General features: G+C 52.2%; 7 protein-coding genes across 7 annotated transcripts; 2 read left to right on the top strand and 5 right to left on the bottom strand.

The window, feature by feature from the left end:
• Positions 1-1,161: 1,161 nt before the first annotated feature.
• Positions 1,162-2,491, bottom strand: M421DRAFT_100677 (uncharacterized protein; the record flags this gene model as incomplete). The annotated part of the gene is made up of 2 exons (XM_033586551.1): positions 1,162-2,338; positions 2,415-2,491. The coding sequence occupies 2 exons, from the start codon at positions 2,489-2,491 to the stop codon at positions 1,162-1,164; spliced, it is 1,254 nt and encodes a 417-aa protein (XP_033449170.1).
• Positions 2,492-2,810: 319 nt separating this feature from the next.
• M421DRAFT_142853 (uncharacterized protein) lies at positions 2,811-3,529 on the top strand. Its single transcript, XM_033587495.1, has one exon. The coding sequence runs from the start codon at positions 3,131-3,133 to the stop codon at positions 3,488-3,490; it is 360 nt and encodes a 119-aa protein (XP_033449169.1). The 5' UTR covers positions 2,811-3,130; the 3' UTR covers positions 3,491-3,529.
• A 3,186-nt stretch (positions 3,530-6,715) lies between these two features.
• On the bottom strand, positions 6,716-7,400 carry M421DRAFT_92046 (uncharacterized protein; the record flags this gene model as incomplete). The annotated part of the gene is made up of 2 exons (XM_033597999.1): positions 6,716-6,940; positions 6,999-7,400. The coding sequence occupies 2 exons, from the start codon at positions 7,398-7,400 to the stop codon at positions 6,716-6,718; spliced, it is 627 nt and encodes a 208-aa protein (XP_033449168.1).
• Positions 7,401-8,827: 1,427 nt separating this feature from the next.
• M421DRAFT_420149 (uncharacterized protein) lies at positions 8,828-10,610 on the top strand. Its single transcript, XM_033592369.1, has one exon. It carries the CDS (start codon positions 9,146-9,148, stop codon positions 10,496-10,498), a length of 1,353 nt encoding a protein of 450 aa, XP_033449167.1. The 5' UTR covers positions 8,828-9,145; the 3' UTR covers positions 10,499-10,610.
• Positions 10,611-10,706: 96 nt separating this feature from the next.
• Positions 10,707-11,009, bottom strand: M421DRAFT_4750 (uncharacterized protein; the record flags this gene model as incomplete). The annotated part of the gene is made up of 1 exon (XM_033594718.1): positions 10,707-11,009. One exon carries the CDS (start codon positions 11,007-11,009, stop codon positions 10,707-10,709), a length of 303 nt encoding a protein of 100 aa, XP_033449166.1.
• Positions 11,010-11,375: 366 nt separating this feature from the next.
• M421DRAFT_420148 (uncharacterized protein) lies at positions 11,376-15,368 on the bottom strand. The gene is made up of 3 exons (XM_033592368.1): positions 13,091-15,368; positions 12,323-13,044; positions 11,376-12,272 (listed from the first exon to the last, which is right to left on the bottom strand). Exons 1-3 carry the CDS (start codon positions 15,292-15,294, stop codon positions 11,521-11,523), a joined length of 3,678 nt encoding a protein of 1,225 aa, XP_033449165.1. The 5' UTR covers positions 15,295-15,368; the 3' UTR covers positions 11,376-11,520.
• Positions 15,369-16,282: 914 nt separating this feature from the next.
• M421DRAFT_420147 (uncharacterized protein) lies at positions 16,283-19,001 on the bottom strand. The gene is made up of 2 exons (XM_033592367.1): positions 17,694-19,001; positions 16,283-17,641 (listed from the first exon to the last, which is right to left on the bottom strand). The coding sequence occupies exons 1-2, from the start codon at positions 18,749-18,751 to the stop codon at positions 16,393-16,395; spliced, it is 2,307 nt and encodes a 768-aa protein (XP_033449164.1). The 5' UTR covers positions 18,752-19,001; the 3' UTR covers positions 16,283-16,392.
• Positions 19,002-19,015: the final 14 nt, after the last annotated feature.

Below are 19,015 nucleotides of genomic sequence, written 5' to 3'. Positions count from 1 at the left end.
GGGCCTGCGCTGACGCGGTTGGTGTTGCCTTGTGAACGCTATTTTTGCCAGAGTGTTGTGCAGAACGGAGGAAGGTGCGAAGACCGGCGGAAGTCCAACGCGGCGCGCCCATGGCATGCACCTCGACCCAGGGCTACTTGTGGGGCCGCTACTCTCAGAAACATACCTCATTTGTTTTGTGTGATAATGTGCGATGTCGCTCTAATGTGCGATTGGAGGAAGGAGATTGTACGTGCTCGTGTTACACCTCTCCAACGGTCCGTACGGCAGTAACCGCAGCCTGCAATGCTTGGTACAATAGTCACATGTACGCAGCTGTCTCTGGTAGCTCTGATACTTTCTAGCTGCTGGAGGCATCGCATTCTCCAGATGCGTAGGTGCCCAAGTCTACCCTAGTTTCACGTTGTACCGGATCACAATCAGACCGTCTGTATTGAATGCAGACAACCACATACGGTAGTCCCCATGATAGGCGAACCAGAGTCGAGCATTACGTTGCGACAACTCTGAACCAGTGGTACTACACATGTCAAGTAAGCTACTGACTACATACTTCCGTTCAAAACGGTTAAGAGTTCTGGTAGGCAACGTGGCAGACGGTCCTGGCAAGGTCGCGATGAACCTGCCCCACCGGTATCAAACCGCAGCCCAGAAAACCTCCGTGGCACTATGCGTACTGACCTGCAGGCAGAAGATCCATAGGCCCTATCTTTCGCAGGCAAGAAGAGACGGTAGCCGAGAGAATTCAAATCAAGTTCTGTTCCGGGAACGGGCACAAGTTATTCGACATCACGGTGAGGCTGGAGTAGGGAAAGGACCAATGGTAAGCAATCTATTATTGGATGCGCGGATGAATGCTATTTATCCAAATACCTCAACACAAGGTTGGGCGAGAGGAGAATCCACTCCAACGCGACCTGACAGCGCCGATGTATGAGCACGCGGTGTGTCGTTTTTAACATCTACGCCAAGACACCGATGAAAGATTCGTGACCTTCGTTACTATAGACAACAATAAGGGTATCGCTCGGATCCATCTGGAAATGTGTGTGAATCGAAACGATACCCAACGCGTACCAAAAAGCGTGGCATACAGAAACCGCGATCACACCAAAATCGCATATGAACGCAAACGACGAGGGTCAAAGAGAAAGTTCAGTACTAGCTGTCCCAATTGACAAAGCTTGAACCGTCAACGAGCTGGTCATTGTTGAGATTCTGCTCATCGCCAGACTGAGCAAAATCGCTTGACCCGAAGTCGAAGAACGCTGCGTAGTTCTCGTTACCGGGCGTGAACAAGGGGTCGTTTGTGAACATGCCTGCCGAGATGGGCGCACAAGAGTCCTCTGTATCTTCTGACTTCAGACCAGAGTCGGGCATGCTGAGGGTCATGTTGCTGCCCGACTTCAGGGCCTTTGGAGAGTAGTTGGGGTTGTAGGTGTATGTCGGGGCGAAAGGCTGCGGTATGTGCTCGCTACCGCTCATGAACATGGAAGTGCGAGGATCATTGGGATCCAGGATTGAACCCATGAACTGCTGTGACTCAGCAGGCAACGCCATTGAAAGAGGATTGCCGCTGAGCATCTGCGAGCCCATTGAGAAGTTCATTGGACTGACGGTTGAGATAGGGGTCTCGCTGTCTGCCTGGAGCTGTGGCGTTCGCTGACCGGATCCGGATATAGGTGATGCCCCATCGGTGAATGGCGAGGTAGGTTGCTGTTGTGCGAAAGAGGATCCGCGAGACAAGGCAGGTCGAGACAAGTCATCGCCAGCTGGCAATGACATTCTGCGTGCGTCCTGAGGCGTCAAGGTACCCTGCTGCGAGGAGGCGTCATAGGCTGGCACGGCAATGGACGCTGAGCGCTGATGTGGTCGCTGAGGAACATGATATGGCGATGTGCGAGCTCCCTGTTGCTGCGATGCCTGTGCCTGCTGTTGAGCAAAGGACTGTGGTGTCTGTTGGTTGAACGGCTGGGGAGGCATCATGGTAGGGTTTAGCCAGTTGTTCGTCTGGGGGAAGGCGCCATTGTTCTGCTGTGCAAACTGACCTCCATACTGAGGAGGGAACTGCTGGTTTTGGTATTGCGACATGAACATGTTTCGAACACCATGCTGTGTCGCAATGTAGTCGTGCAGCTTCTTGTTAAACATGACAGAGGTTGTGTGCAAGTGGGCGTTCAACCTTTGATACTGAGTGGGCAGATCATCATCCTCCTCTTCGTACATCTCTTCATTGATGACATCTTGCTCAGTAACTCGCAAGGCGCGACCAGTGCGCTTCTTGTGAATTTCAGAGGCTCTTCTCGCAGACTCAATGCGTGCCTCTAAGCTACGGTCGCTGCGACGAGAAGCAGCGATGTAGGCTCTATCCGGAAATCAGCGACGAACGTCGAATAGTGTGGACAATAACATACCGTTCTTGGTTTTCTTCGTGAGTACGCTCTGTCTTGACCGGTCTGGTCGACGTAAAGGATCTACGCTCCGCTGGCATAGCGATGACTTGTGTCGGTGTGAGGTGACTAAAATATAGTGCTCGTTTGGGGGGGGCGGGGGCGGCAAGGAACCTTGGGTGACCGTGAAATGAACCAAACTTTGACAGGTGACAAAGATAATTTACGCCCAACGAAAGCGCCGAAAGCGTGAAGGGCAAAGACAGTTCAAGGATGGAAGGAGGAGAAGTGGCGGTAGTACTAGCCAGACGCGGGACGACTGGGGGGCCCAAAGGACGATTGTTGCGCCGATTGGCAGAGGGCGATGGAGTGAAGACCCTGCGTATCACAACACAAGAGATCGATCAGGCACGGGTCCTGAACAGGGTTCGCGATTAAGTAACAGCGGGAAGAGATGGAGCGAAGCCCAAAAGGTTCGGAAATTGGTGGAAGTGGCCGAAGTGCCTGGGACTGGTAATCGAGCAACGTGCGCGGGTCGCGATGCTCAGAAGTGTCGATGTTCGCGGATAAGCCGAGCCGATCAGATCGAATCTTGAAATCCCTCTTGGCAAATGGGTCCGAACAGACACAATTGGATTGACTGTCTCCTTCGGAAGGCTGATCGTGTGTGTACCTGGCAGTACCGCAGACGATTGCTTCCAACGACGAAGTGGTTGAAGAGGGTGTGCTAAGCACGCGGGATGGATCTACAAGTGAGGGCGAACGTGTTACCGCTCGCGCTGATTTGTCTGTTGATAAGGAAAGGTGATTTGCGCAACGGTTGCTTGAGGTGTCTCAAACGATTCGAAGGACAACAGGGCCAGAATTTTGAACCTCACGTCGGGGGAGGAGAGGGACTGATAAAGAGCGCTCCCGCTGCTGTGCGGCCTAAACCAACCAGCGAGGGCGCGTGTGTTTCCGGCGCCAGTCCGCCGCCTAGACAGCTTCGGGCTGCAGGTCGGCGGCGAAGTGGGGAGGGGCAGGTGGCTGCTCCTCGGCATCCACGCCTAGCAACAATACAGACATGGATCAGACGGCTCACCACGCACTCGTTGGCTTAAACAGCGATATAAGCACGCTAGGATCTTGTAGCACCTTCCCCACGATAAACGAGGTGGCAGTGAAAAGAAAGCTTTCGGCGAATGACGTCTGGCGACTTTCATCCACTAAATAACGGTAACAGAGCGTTTCGCCACTGAGCTGACAAAGGTCACAGCTCTGGAAGCGCTGATCTCCAGTTCACAGCCTCAGTCATGTTACCGCCGAAATCTGTTGTGATTGTCGTCCATGTTCGAACACACTCAAACCGGCCACTTCGCTAAGCGCTTCAGGAGAGAAAAAGCAGCGCAGATTTGCATGACCGGTGGCCACCAGAAAGACTCGAAACCCATCCCCACATTGCACGGGATAAGGTCCAGAGGCCCATCGTTCGCCCTTGGCGTGAGCTCTTCCGAAACCGGCAGGATAACTCCAGGTAGCGAGCGGAACTTAAACTGCCCACAAAGCTGGTGTGGGGTAATGACTGGCTATTAATTGTAACCCAACTCTACCCGTGCTGCGAGGGAACGCAAGGGGGTAAGGTCAGGATTGCGAGTGAGCCTGCAGCTCTGCAAGAACTGAGACAATTTGCCATGCAGCAAAATCGACAGACCCGCTGTCTAGTTTGATCGAGAGGCAGGGGAGTCCCATGAAGAGATCGATTGCAGATAGGCGAGTGCAATATGTGGTTAGTGCCGATCTGATCCGATCGAAGGCTTTCCTGCGGGCTTTTCAGCGATTTGACACGGAGACTTCAAGCTTCCAGTTGCAATTGGATAGAACGCGCCTTCCGTCTGCTCGGAGCTTGGCCTCCTTCACTCATGTTCCACAGGACGGCAAATAATCTCAAGCCGCCCAAGAGATCCAGGGACGGCAACCGCACCGTTTCCCTCCCTATGGCTACAGCAAGCCTCGCGCCAGCAATGACACACTGCTACCGTACGATCGCAATTGGAATGCTACGGGTGCTACGGGTGAATAGCAATTCTCTCTGCTCTAGGCTTTGTTTGTGAGGATGTACGTCACACAGGGGATCCGATACGGTTGGCTGCGCCCTAATGCTGGGCCCCAAAGCACCCCAACGGCAGGGGTTGAAGCCGAAACAGAGCTTTTCTGCGATGGGGTAAGATTGGGGCTACGTCAGATTCATCCATCCCGCTGTGGAGCCCGATATGGACTCTTTTCACCGGCAGTAAGGATGAGAGATCTGAGCCTTTTTGTGCAAAGGATCGCGGTAGTTTTCTCCGTTGTCACAGAATTGGATAGCAACCGGCCTTGACCGCTTGAGGACATACATGACAGCAGTAAATGAATTAAGTGCTGTGTGTTTAGCTCCTCAGACGCACGCGATCTGTCTCAGCAAACACCTCGTGTTCTAGGGCCTCGGTTAATTTGGTGCAACCTCGTCCAGCATCTGCACAGCATCTGCAAAGACTGCAATAGGTTTCTAACCGTGCAAGCCATCCAGCTCATTGGTCATCTAGCATGCATCATCTTTACTGTTCACAGTTGAAACGGTACGAGAGGAGCTCGGTTTGAGGACCCGTCGATACATGTCCACTCATGCCCAAGGTCTCATTGTTCGAATATCGCACCACAGATGCATCTGTTTACATATTATCTACAGAGGAGGGTTGACATAGAGCTATCAGCCTGCGAACCATACTCACATTATGGACAGCCGAATCTGAACAGGGGAAGGCAGCGACAGTCTTCCTAGCTCCGATCTTAGCTGCAGGATCGCGCTGATGCCTGTGGCCACTGGCCACTCGGCAACGGCCCTCATCCCTCGGAAATCGATCTCGGCGCAGCGCCCCTCTCCTCTCTTTGGATGAAGTCCTTGACAAGGTGTCGATTGCCACTCCTTGAGCATACGAGGATGTGGTGTTGAGCATCGGGAATGACACAGCTGTGTGACGAGCAAATGGACTCAGTGCAGTGCGGGGTGCCGTTGCAAGTCACAAGTTCGAGCATTACTTGTTTCTCAGTGTGGGCGAGGAAACCACCAACTGCTTTTTGGATAAGTCCAGACTCCACGTCACCTTCATGGTTCCGCGGTCCATGCCCGCTTACCCGAACGCTCCCAGTTCCAAGCAGATCGCGGGGCTCTCGTCCACCAATCGTTGTCAAGCATCTCAAGCACAACTTGGACTTGGGCTCTAAAACCCCGTATACAACCTTATCTGGCGTTGCCTTGCTTGCTCATGCAAGTCAATAGCATGACCTGATTGAGCGCGGGCTGCACTAATTACCTCTTCGCTGCATCGGAGCATCCTAATCGGCACGCGAAGAACTACCACGGGCAATGTTCAACCGTTCCGACGGAATGCCGCTGTACCGGTATGCATAACCCTCACGCAGACATGGGAAATCCCTCTCCACCCCCGATGCGGCCATCCATCCAACCAGCTGTCTCGATTGCTCACGAGCACCTGATGAGCTTCTTCCTTAGCCGAACCCGACCCACCACACGGGTTTTGTTTTTTAATTCTATGGTGACGATACAATCAATCCCTTACGATCTTCCGCAGCCACGTTAGGGCGGGAGACGTTGTCTTTCTCCCAACAGTGCTGTTAAATGTACGCGGACACTTCTCCACGGCTGAGGGTCCACAGTAGCAGCTTCCGGATCTTTGCAATGTCTCAGATCTGCTTATCGCCTAGAATCTGACAACGGAACTTTCCAAAGTCTCACGCAGGCGTTCGCAATGCACCTTCACATGCAGAGGTGACTACTCTTCAGGTATGAATAATCAATGCTGCTAACTTCGGGCTTTAAAACGGCAACTGGCTTGATTCCCAAGGCAATTCACCTTCAAGACTGCGCTCCCAAGACCACCTAGATGACGTGGCTCTCTCTTCAGAAAAACCGTTCATATCTATTATTTCACAACAATAACCTTTCTATAGCGACGCCTGGGTTGACGATCCGCAACTCGACACGAGCTGATCATGTCCGAAGCAAGTCTCACTTTGCGGCAGAGCATGCAGCTTGTTCTCGTGCCCTCACTCCCCTGTTGGCTCCTCAACATCTGCACAGTGTAGCCTGTGCAGGCAGTGGTCACGAGTGGAGCCCTACGGAGCAACCTTGTGATTCTGTATTGAATGCCTTTATCGTGCTCGAGCGGCGAAATCCTGCAATCGCTCACATAGGAATCAAATAAAGGAACGCCAAAGCCTATTGTCTGAGATACTCGACAGGATCTCCGAGAATCACCTTCAATTTTATCCGTGCTCTCGTTTCCAACTCAGGCTTTTTGTGGCGATGTCCAATAGTCTGCTTCCGGGGCATCGAGCAGGTTGTAGAATGTGATTTGGGGTGTGTATGTGACCAGATCGAGAGCCCAGGTAACAGTGGTAGGAGTATCGGTGGCAGAGAGGTGATAGTTGAAGAAAGGCGCACCGATGCCGCGAATGTATGGGCGAGATGGATCGTGGTTGACTTCGGCGACGGTGGGAATGTAACCAGAGAGCTGATGTTTGTAAGTACAGTGTCGTTGTCAGACCATGGGCAAGTGCCTGGAAACGAACCATGATCAGCCCCAAGATTTGGCCTTCTCCTCTTGTATTCTCCGGCACAAATATTGCACTGCGGTCTTCGAAGTCTTCCACAGCCTCCATGATCGCGGTTGCGCCATAACTGCTGCCGACCAGGATGACATCTTCGCCATTCTTGAGTCTAGTCTCAAGCAAGCCGATTACGATGTTGTTATCTGCTGTCCTCTCGACGTCCGCGATACCATTGTCCCCAGAAGGCAAGTCAACTGCACTGATATGCCCGTAGCCCGCGGCACCGAGCTGCGCTTTGACTTCATCGTACACACTAGCTCGATGGAAGGCATCAGGTACTAGTATCAATGCCGGCTTGTTTGTTGCAAGTGGAATTGCGCTAGAGAAGGTAAGGAACTGTAAAAGAGACCGCCTAAGAGCCATTGTGAGTGCTTGTGAGTGTCTGGAGGTGACATGCAAGACAAGACCGTCACAAGCATAGACACTCCGCCATATTGTAGGTAAATCCTGCGATACTCATTACCGCGACTCAGTGACAGTACCTACTAGAGAATGTCAAAATGGTGTTCACTGCTGCTTCGGTCTTCAGAATGAGTAAGAATTGTAAGGGGCGCCCTGCGTAAAGTAATCGTGTAAAAATGATCCTAGCTGTTTACGAGACCCCACGATCCTTATCGCTACATCATCCACTCAGCGCCTTCGAGAGCGAAGAGGTGTAAGGCATACGAACGTTGCTATGCACAAGACGTATGATTCTCCTTACTTACATGAGGGCTCATATAAACGCATTTGGTCTGCTGATAACATAGCACGTGTTTTTGGACCTGACCCTGATCCGGGTGGCTGAACACTTCGGGTCAGCCTTCGCTCCCTTGGCTGGTATATATGCAGGGCTGATGCAGAACGAGGTCGAGATCATGTCGATGCTGGACGCATGTTTCAAATAGTTGGCTCGATGGGAAGCTCGGTATCAATGCTGGAACTGTGGCAAATGTAAAAGCTGGACTCAGTGGCACTGCTAAAAGTGCAATACATGTCGAGATGTTCTTGGCCTCCCTTGTGAGGTTGCGGAGGGGCATCCAGTAGCTACAGCTTGGCAGGATTCTTGGACGACTATGTACGACTAGTACAGAACGAGGACTGTGGACAAAATTCTATGATCCGGAATGAAGCGCAGTATAGAGAACTGCGATTGCAGCGCATCGCTTATCGACGAAGAGAAAGAGGTGCAAGTCGGCGGAAGCTCACAGGTTTCCATGGCGTATGCATCCTCGCCTGTTCCGCATCTATCTCTTTTTGTTGCACACCTCAAGTGTTTACCTGCGATTCACTTTTCGTACTCGATTGTGACTAATGATGCATACCAATTTCGTTGGCCTCGGATTGTTCTGTTGCGTTGCGTGCCCACCTCCACCTCCCGAATAACGTTTGTCCAGAAGCGATAGAAAGTCTCACGATTTTAAAGTAACGTTATTGTAAAAATCGTTGCGAGACACTATAATATTAGCCACCACTGATGCTCAAGGATATCGTCATTGTCGTGATCGGCGCGTGCCGTCCGCCTCGTAAAAAGGCGGACAGGTTCGGTATATTGATGGAAATCGCATAAGGTAAAAAGGGCGCCTCATGCAAGATCTCGTACGAACGAGCTGGTTCAAGATGAGAGACAAATTCGTCCTTTTCGAAAGTCCAGTTGAAAATAAGCTGCCAAGCCTTCAAAGATTGACCGTACATGCAAATTCTGACGAATTCGGGCCTGTCGGGGTCCAGCAGTGCCGATCTCCGACATTCCTCGCTCAATGTGGCCACCAGCCTCAAGCTAATTCAGCGACACGGCGCGCAAAGAATCCGCATAATTCTAACACCTTTGCAGTCCAGAGTTTTGCACATACCGCTAGTTCGGTAACCGCTGATAGAGTTGACCGATGACGATGAAGAACAATAACCGCGCCCAGGCTTAGCTTTTCGCTGGCCTGTACCGACCGGTATCCGCTATTAAATAGGACCGCGAGCAGTGACCTTCACAGCTCTGTACAACAGCTCCGCTCACAATTTAACCCCTATCTAGACTTTTTTCTCTAGTATGTATATATATACCCTCACGAAAAACCTTTCACTTCCAGTCAACCACCATCAACATATAATCACCAGCACTTCTTTCACGAGCCATGACTGCAGGGATGCAAGGCCCCTACGTGGGCGTCGGCTCTTACCCCAGCGACCAAGAACCTGCCATCGAGTTGACACGGACTATCACTGGGAAAAAAAATCGCATTGGGCCCAATGTCTCCGTAGCGGAAATGTTGAAAGCATTGATCCCTGCGGCTGCGATGATTCTGGTCGTGTCCTGGATCAATGCAGCTCACATCTACGGGGTGTTTCACAATCAAGGAGCATACGCTCACCAAGCGAAGGTCGCGTTGGCAGACTTTGACGGTGGTAACTTCGGCACGGCTTTGAGGTACTCAGCAGCGAGTACCAACGGCTCATACGGATACCCTACCTATGTCGACGTCAACACTATTGGCTCATCGCCTGAGCAGATCAGACAAGAGGTATTTAAGGGCACTTACTGGGCTGCGATCATAGTGGAGTCAGGAGCGACAGCCCGCTTCGAGGACGCAGTGAACGGCTCAACCCACGTCTACGATCCCAGCAGTGTCTATACATACTACCTTCTGGACGCACGCTACTACACTCTCTACGCTTCAAGTATCCTTTCAACGACTCTAATCACCGCATCGACCGCATCTGGTATCTTCAGCGCACAGTTCATTGCGCCTATCATCGCCAGCGGCGGACACGCAAACACTACCGCTGCACTTTCCGCTCTTGCTGGTCCCGCCCGAGCTATCGAGATGCCCGCTGCATCCCAACTCTTTGGCAACTTCGACGATAAGGCTTTTGTAAACACCATCGGCGTTGTACTGCCCATCGTGATGCAGTTCTTCTTCATTATGGCCTGGAATGGAGTGTGCAATGGCATGCACCTATATGCTGCGTACGATCTACGCACACACATGGTCGCTCGCCTCTTCTGGAGTACCGTCTGGCCTCTCTTCTCCAGTCTGTGCGTTGTTGGTTGGACTTTCACGTTCCGTGGCAGCTACCACATCGATGCGAAGATGTTCTTTGCATTCTGGGCGGTGACTTGGGTTTTCAACATGATCAACTTCGACATGCTAGATATCATTACGGGTTTCGTTCCTATGGAATTCGTGCCTTTCTTGTTCTTGACGTGGATTATCTTTAACGTCGTAGGCGCTCTTGGCCCAACCGAGATCCTCCACCACTGGTACCGCGTCAACTACTTCTTCCCCAGTCTGCATTGGTATAAGACCTTCATCACGATCATCACTCAAGGAGCATGCAACGACTTGCGGTACACACTTCCTGTGCTCGCTGCTTGGCTGCTACTGCTGAAGATTCTCAGTCCTCTGGCTACAAAGAATAGGGTCAGGAAGGCGCACGAGGTTTTCGAGTGGTACAACGAACGGAACGCCATCGGTGGACCTCACTAAGCTCGTTTCCGCACAGAATATCTTTGCTCTGTCAACTATCGTCATTCAACGCACAATACCCTAGACTAGACAAGACTAATCGATTTTTTTGTTGTATACAAAATCAATCTCCCCTTCTCTACCTGCCGCCCACGAAAGCCCTCTTTCTACCCATCCGGTGAACCACTTATTCTCCCACCCACGCTTCATCAAAGTGGCCCAAAGCTATTTACGCGCTCCTTCTGCTCTCGAGCTCCTGGCACCACGCAAGTGGATGATTTGGCCCGTGCTTGCCTCCTTTGAAGGTCTTGGTGTCTCCTGCCAGTAAAATCTCGAGATTGTCATTCTCGGCCAGGTAAGAAGTAAAGTAGTACCACTCATCTATCCACATCTCTGGCGGACCATCAGCGCCGGTTGCGTGGTTGATATGGTTCACGCCGTTCGTGACGACGACGACAGAACCAGGCTCCGGGTCGGGGTGCATGCAGAAATGTGCACCAATCAGTTTCCTGTACCATTCTGAGGATGGCATGCCGGCTGCTGCACCGTGAATGGAGAAAACGCCACCTCCTGAGTGCACAAATTTCTGCAGGGCAGCGAGCTGTTTGTTTGATAGGAAGTCACCTGAGTTGGCAGCAGGACAATGACACGGTATGTCGCGAGATTTGAAGGCGTGAAGAGGGATGCATTGTCGCTGGCTGTGACAGCGAAGTCACCGGTCTTGTCTGTCAATCGTATCAGTGCGGCGATACCGGCTGCAATCGAGTCGTGCCTGTAGCCGGCGGTTTTGCTGAAGAACAACAAGTTGTCGGGCTCTCGGGAAGTCGTAGTGGTATCTGAGCGCGGAGGCCACAATACAGGTACATCAACATTCTGCGAAATAGCCAGTCGATCTTTCTCAGTGCCTCACGGGCATGCCTTTATATTGTAGATTCTAATTAGGCTAAATTCACTACACTGACGCCATCCCCAGCGACACTTTTGGCCATCACCTCCAGAGACAGTATGTATATATAGCAGTCATGCACTGGGCTAGCCAACTTCTACACTACGGCACCAGCTCCACTGCCAAAGATCTTGTCAGTTCTCGTTGCACGCTCCCAGACCAGTCCTCCTTTCCCGTCACTCTCATTGTTAAACTTCTTGCGGAAGTACAGGATACGGTGTTGAGGGATGAATTCCTCGTCGGTTTGCTCCGTTTTCCATTTCTCAAGGTTTGTCTCCTTCGCGCCAAGGAAACGGTCCTCGTAGCCAATGATGTAGTCTGCCGGATCGAGGTTTGGGTCCCAGCGTAGGCGATTGAGAACATCAGATGCTGGGCGCAGCTTCGCCGTTGACACGGGTGTTGATGTTGAGACAGGCTTGGAGCGGATCGAAAGCTTAGGTAGTTCAGTATTCTCGTGTTCGATATCGTCCAGCTCTTCTTCGAGGTCTGAATCGGATTCGATCTCCATGGCATAATCGCCCCATTCGCGGTCGTCTAGCTGGAGCTCCTGGGCTTGAATATCGTGCTGTGTGATCAACGAAGCATTGACCCAAGAGGAAGTTGCATCGTAATTCTTCTCGTCTGTTCTGAGCGAAGTAAGAAATCTATCAACGACCTTCTCTAGGGAGTGTTTCACCGCCTGTCGCTCGCCGTAGCTTCTGGGCGCCAATGGCACAGTTGCAGCTCTCTGAAGGCCGATAAGGTAGCAGCCATGGTAGTCCTTGCTCTCCTTGAGCTCATCAGGCTTGTTGTCTGTGAAGCGTGCCGGCCATAGGCGCACTTCAACATCTGGAAGGATCCTGTGAACATCTGAGAATGTCAGTTGCTGTGAATCGTACAAGCGTAATGGAGATCCATACCAACAACAAGTGAGATGCAACGCGACTCTACCCAGCCAACCAAGCTCTTGCCCTTCGCTAGCGTGCGGCCCCAGAAATGAATGTCGATACTGACGTAGCTCTTGTACGTTCGCAAGAACTGCGACTCGCCGAGTCCCAGACCAGTGAGGCTGTGACTGCCCGACGGGCCTAAGAACGCTCCCCAGGTCATTGACGCGTCCAATAGTCGTGCACTGGCAGCCTTGAACTCTTTCACCAGGACCAAGAGGCCCGGCAATGTCGATGTATGTGCTACGTTCGAATTTGGAGAATGAAAGCCCAATACTACCATCGGCTCTCGCGCAGTCCGGTGATAGCGAGGCTTCTGCTTATGGAAGAAGGCATCGTAAACCATGTCACTTTCCCAGTCCAAACTTGCGTAATGATGGAAGAATGTCACTACCAAGTCGTCCGCGCTGATTGTATGAACCTCATTAACAGGGTCGTCGTATGTGATGCGCTTGTAGACCCAGGATAGCATTAGTGTGATGTGCACGCCTCCAAGGAACCCGAATTTGGATGAGTAGACGCCACACTGCATTGCCCAGAGTTTGATAACTCGGTAGGCCAGTCTGAAGGTGGTCAGATCAGGTATGGTACGCTTGATGTAGATCAAATCGCGATAAGGCTTCAGCTTCCGCAGTGACAGGATCGAGAGATTAAAGAATGGATCTGATGCTGGCAAGTTCTCGAAATCGGGCCAACTATGCAACGTCAGTATACCGCGAATGATGGTATATGGGTTCTCACCTCTCGACCACGCGAGCTGCAGGGCAATACTGCAAGTCCATGGGAACACCGTTGACCGACAGTTCGAGCATGGTCCCTGTACCTGCTTCGACCTTACGGAGTATGCGAACACCTTGGCTCTCAGCCTTCTGCAATCGTTGGCGTGCAAGCTTGAAGAAGGTCTTCGAGCTAATAGACCCGATGCAGAGGCAGTCGATGTCGGAAGAAGGTGTATCTGTCTTCATCGCAAAAGAGCCAACAGTTACCATCACCAAAGGGATATCAGCTGTCACTGCACCACCAATCTTTGAGTTTGCAAGTAGAATTTCCTTTAGCAGACTGAACGCTGCCTCACGTTCCGCGTTCTCCCTATCTGTCAGGAGTATGCGATGGTCGCGCAGCGTTGACTCCATTTCTTGGGAAAATAGATTGTGGGTGCGCTGGACCTCCACTCTGAGCGCTGTGAGCATCTCCCGATGATCTGGAGTCAGGCCTTCAGCGACTTTCAAAAGCTGCAGTGACGCTCTGACTCCATAATGATCGCTCGGGACTGCACTTGCGCCAGCAACCTCTACAGGCAAGCCGAACATGTTGAATGCAGTGACACGAAATGTATCTAGTGTTCGAACGAGAACACGATCGTATCGTTGCGGCCTACTCTGTGAGGTGCCAGATGTTGCAGCTGCTAGAACGTTGTTCCTTGGATCGAAGGTGGCACCTTCCTCGCCGTCGAATAGCTCGTCATCGTCGAGTCCACGTCTCTCCAGCTCGTAATCGCCTCGCATGGTAGCCCAAGCATCCAAAATTCCATGACCGGCTAGTCGTTCTTCGATGGCAGCAATCGTGTGACCGGTCTGTGCGGTGATGGATTTGCTTTGAAGAGCACTGTAAATTGTGTGTGTTGAAGTGGCAAGATTGAAGTCTCCAGTAATGATCCACGGAATGTTGTTATATTGGCGAGTGAGGCGGTTCAAGAGATTGTGCACTTGTATTTTCTTTGCAGCGACTGATCCATCTGTCAGGCCGCACGTCAGATGGACGCCGGCCACAGCAAATGATTCACCAAGAGTGATGGATTCGAAGGCTGCAACCACAGCACCTTTGTGCTTGCGGTGGAAAGGTACCAGCTCCCATCTAAACGGCCATTTGCTGATAACGACAACATTTCGCATGCTGGGCAAGGGTCCAATGTCCAGTTGGCTTGGTGGCCCATGCGAGGTGAAAGGGTACTGGCTTCGAAACTTTGCATTGTTAAGCAGATATGACAGGAAATCGTCAGATATCTCCTGCAAGACCAGAACATCTGCCTGTGCGGCCTCAGATAGCAGCGTATTGATCAAGAGTTGGTCGCGATCACGTGCTGGTGGGTATCCTGAGTCCACCAAGACGTTGTAGCTCGATACAGTGAGTGAAACAGGTCGCTTAGGACTCGATTGAAAAGATTGTACTTGTTTCCACGCGATCGAAGCTCGATCAAAGCAGAAGGTCTTTCCAGGCTGCACCGCCCGATTGAAAGGTGTGCCAGAATCCGACGAATCGGCCTCGTCTTCCTCTTCATCGTCGTTCATGTCGCATGTAGGAGGGTCGCTGAGCCAGTGCTCTGTCATCATGCCCGTTACTATAGGACGAGAGGAGCACATGTCGATCAAGCCCCATAAGCGCATTCGGGTCGCTGATTTCTCGGTTGATGTTCGCTCACGAACCAAGATAGCCAAAGACCCGATCTCGAAGTCCAAAAGAGGAAGTAGACGCACTTTGGAAATGAGAAATTCGAGAGAAGACATCGAGTTGTCCTCAGTTTGGCCGATTGTCAGGTGAAAGTTGTGTCGACCGGGCTTGTGACCAAGAGCCTGCAGAGCCAGGGATCGAAGTGATTCCAGAGATCTATCGGAGGCATCTCGAGACTCTTGCAGAATTGCAGTACTATTGCGTGATTGCCGTAAAAGTCCTGCAGATTCCAATTTGATCCTGTTCGCTGTGTTGATGTCTGGGTTCCTCTCAAATTGGGCCTGGATCTGCTGCTGCGCTTCTGGCAAGCGCTCAGGCGCAACAAATGGATATATGAGGTTGACATGTGCCGGCCATCGCCCATACGCCTTATCGTAGAGCTCGCGCAAGCTGTTGACGTGCTCGCACTGCTCGACTGGTGGGAGTACGCAAAGCGCTGTGTCGTAAGAGGTTACCGGGATGGTGTACGCAGCTGATGTTTGTTGAATGCCCGCCATAATGCTCAAGTCGCTGAATTATAACAGATCAAAGATAAGGAAGGGGTGTCTGGAATTGTAAAGAAATATGGCAGTCGGTGTTGTAGTGGAGAAACTCATGACAAGAAACGCGAATATATTTATACATTACAAGTACCATCACAATTTCGCTCTCTCTATTATCGGAAAGGATTTCATACCTAAACGGGAGCCACAGTATGACCCCCCAGCGGACTTGCACCTTTCGTGGTGTTTCGTATGGCGGTGCACGCAGAGACTCAAAATGAGTCATTTACGCTAGGAGCGAAAGTGGGACAGCTGCTGCGCCACAGACTCAAAGCTGCTGTTTGAGACCCGCAGACACTCTGCTCTGAGTCGCACCACTTTGATACAATGCACTGAAGACGGCGGTGCATTGCGGGAAGGTTGTTGCAAATGGCGCTGGATGACGCGACGCGCGAACGCGTGCGAAGAAAAGTGGGTCCAGCTCACGCGACGAATCAGCCTCCGCAGTTCATGGCACCCTTCTATGGCGTCCGAACCCAAAGTTCCAAACTGGGATCGAAGGGCCAACCAAGCGTTATTGAAAGCTTACTCGAGTCGGGCAGTCTATCCTCTACGATGCTGATGATGCTGATTCGGATGTATATGAAATCATCGCAGACCAGTATCAACTGTACAGCGACACAGTAGGCTCCCCACCTTCACTCAATAAAGAAGCACCCCACCTGCTGGCCAGACAACTACATGTTCGACCTCGTCATGTGGCTGACTTGTAATCGTCCTACCCATGAAGGAATCAATATCAAGGAGGAGGAGATCAAGCGACTCCATGCACGCCTCACCAAGCTGGAGAAGCCCGATCAGATGGCCGAGTAAACTCTGGTGGTTGGGTTCCAATGTTTCAAACCTCGTCTCGTGCAGCATTGCACGGTTCCGACGATATCCGTGGTCAAGTGTATTGCGGTCTGAAATTGCAAAAAAGCGTCAGGGAAAACCGTTTGAAGACTCTACGTGGAATGAGATTCGGATTTGCGCCAGTATGCAACAGAGATTGTGCGACACAATACCTCCAACGCCACCATGCAGATCGTAAAACATCAAAAGTCTTCGCGCCGCTCACAGCTTCAGCCCCTCAAGTGCCTGATCAAGCTCACCAACCCCCTTCTCGCCCTCCTTCCTCTCCACCTCCTTCCTCTCTACCTCCTTCCTCTCCCTGTACTCCCTCGCCACGACCTCCATTACCTTGCCCATCTGCGTATCCAACCCCCGGGCCGCCATATCACTCTTCACCTTCTTGAAGTTCTCCTTCACGAAAATCTGATAGTCAGACTTCTTCCTCTCCGCGCCATCTGCCGCATTCCCAGCCCTCGGGGCAGGTTTAGTCTGCACCAGCCTGCCCTTACACTTTCCACAGCTATGCCTCTGCGTATCGATGCTCCTCGAGTGTCTCTTGAATTCGTAGCCGCAGCTCACACACTCCCAGACAAACTTATACTCGATCGCATAGCTATGTTTGGTCGTGACTTCAACCCCGCGGTCCGCAAACGCGAGCGACACTTTGCGGCCCCAGGTCTTGAACTCAGCGCCGTGTGGATTATTGCGCACCTCGGAGATCATAAAGGTGAGCAGGTGGCAAAACTCGTGTGCGAGCACGTTGTACAGGCGCTCCTCGTCGTCGATGACTTTTGCGGCCAGCTCAATGGAGCAGTGATGTCTAGTCTCTGTTCTGAATGCTGGCGGCGATCCGGGAGAGGAGGTCTTGATGCGAATTACTTCGCGGCGCCAGTTTGCGCGGCCGGCGGTTGTCTTGAGGGTTTTGGACCAGATGAGCTGGATGCCGCCGGTTGAGGCGGAGAGGTTGGAAATTTTGCCAGAGCAGATAGTGGTGTCGAGCTCGGCGAGGAAGGCTTCTGCGAGGGCGTGTTTGCGATCGGCGAAGTCTTTGCGCTGGGCGCGGACTCCTTTGACTGTGGGCTCTGATACGCTGGAGTGATTCTTGGTGGTTTGGGGACGAGGGGCTTTCTTCTTGGGACTTGTGACGGGACTGGCGTATGCTTCATCGCTGCTGCTCCCCTCTTCGATGTCCATGCCGCCCATCACTTTGGTGATGTTTTCGCGCCATTGCTGCTTCTTTGGAGACACAAGCTTCTTAGCAGGCGAGTGGCGGTCATTCCAGTCGTTGACGACTTCTGGGTTCCAGAATGCATCGAGACTTGGTCGCAGATTGGGTGCCTTTGGAATCAATGGTTTCTTCTTGGATGGTGATACAAGCTTGGTGGGACTTGGAGGAGCTGGTGGAGGAGTCGATGGACGCGCGACTGGGGGTGCTTTGCATGGTGAGCGCTTCTTAGTTGGCGTAGGAGAGCTGTGAGCCGGTTAATGTGTATTTATCATCCAGGGGTTTGCAGATGACATACTATGTAAGGAATGGATGTACGCCGTCCGAGGAAGATGTTGCCGGACGCGAAACTGCGAATGACGATGAGCGGGCACGTGTCGATTCTGGAAGGACGAACGGCTCCAGCGCCTTAGGGGGTGAATCAGTCAGGTCGATGACTTCCTGCGCCCAATTCGAGATGGTACTGTGACCCTTTCTGTGAGGGGGTCGCATAGAAACTAGAGGTTGCGGCTCTTCTGGTTCGTCTTTCTCCTGCTTCTGCTCTTCCTCGGTAGCTGCGTCTGCGTAGTCAGATTCAGAGTCAAACTCAACCAGTCGTTGCGGTCGCCTTTGCCTCGATCTGACCAGCAGGACAACATCATCCTCTTCCTCGTCTTCTTGCTCCTCGGAGGCAGTAACTTCGTCGCTTGGCTCAACTTGGTGCTGCTCCGCTTCTTGAGCAACATCCTCCTCCTCTCCGCAGAGTATGCTCGTCTCCTCCGGCTCAGCATGAGCCTCCTGAACCTCAACGGTCAGCGCCTGTTTCTGCGTTCTTGGCCTGCCCGGAATGCGCAGCTCGGCATCACCCAACACATCGATCCTCGAGCTCGCCTTCTTGAGCTCCCTCCCCGCAAAACTTCTTGCCAAGCTCTTCGCATACATAAGACTCCGTTGCCGCCCAGCATCGACCTCAACATCTTCTGTTGCACACCTCTCCCTCCTCGCTCGCCTCTCAGACCCGGGCCTCTTCTCCGGACTCCTCAGGCTCTCATCGCTCAGCTTCCTCAGCAGTCGACTATTGCTCTCGACCGGTCTGAGTATGCGCTGTCTGCGTGGAGTAAGTGCTATTTTCGACGAGCTCGCGTATGATTTCAATGTGTAGAAGGAGTCTTCCGGGAAGATGGACGACTGTTCGCCGAGATCGCGCTTTGAGTGTTTCGGTCGCAAGGGCACGTTTTCTTCGTCTTCGGAGGAGGAGATCATGTAGCTGACGTCGCGGACGGCCTTCCTAGGGCTGGAACGACGCGGGCGTGTATCAGATGGTTGCTGCATGGAGATGAACGCTTCCAGCGGGCTGGGCTTGCGCAGACGAGCCATTGCTGCAAATGATCAAGAGAGGAAAGGAGATGTACGACGTCTATGCGACAGATAGGAATATACCCCAAAGAATGCCAAAGTGTGCACAGCTAGCACAGGTCGGACATGTGCAAGGATAACTCCAACGGCGATCAGGTCAGACCTGGCGTTTGTTGTTCGCCGTTACCATGACGATGACTTTTGTCACGTGCGAGCGTGGGTCTTTAATACCCTTGCGAACATGGATGTCCACGATTGTGGACTGCAGCCGTCGGGCCGACTGTA

Source organism: Didymella exigua (assembly GCF_010094145.1).
Source record: "Didymella exigua CBS 183.55 unplaced genomic scaffold M421scaffold_12, whole genome shotgun sequence".
NCBI lineage: Eukaryota > Fungi > Ascomycota > Dothideomycetes > Pleosporales > Didymellaceae > Didymella > Didymella exigua.
This window is presented reverse-complemented; position numbering and strand designations above follow the sequence as displayed.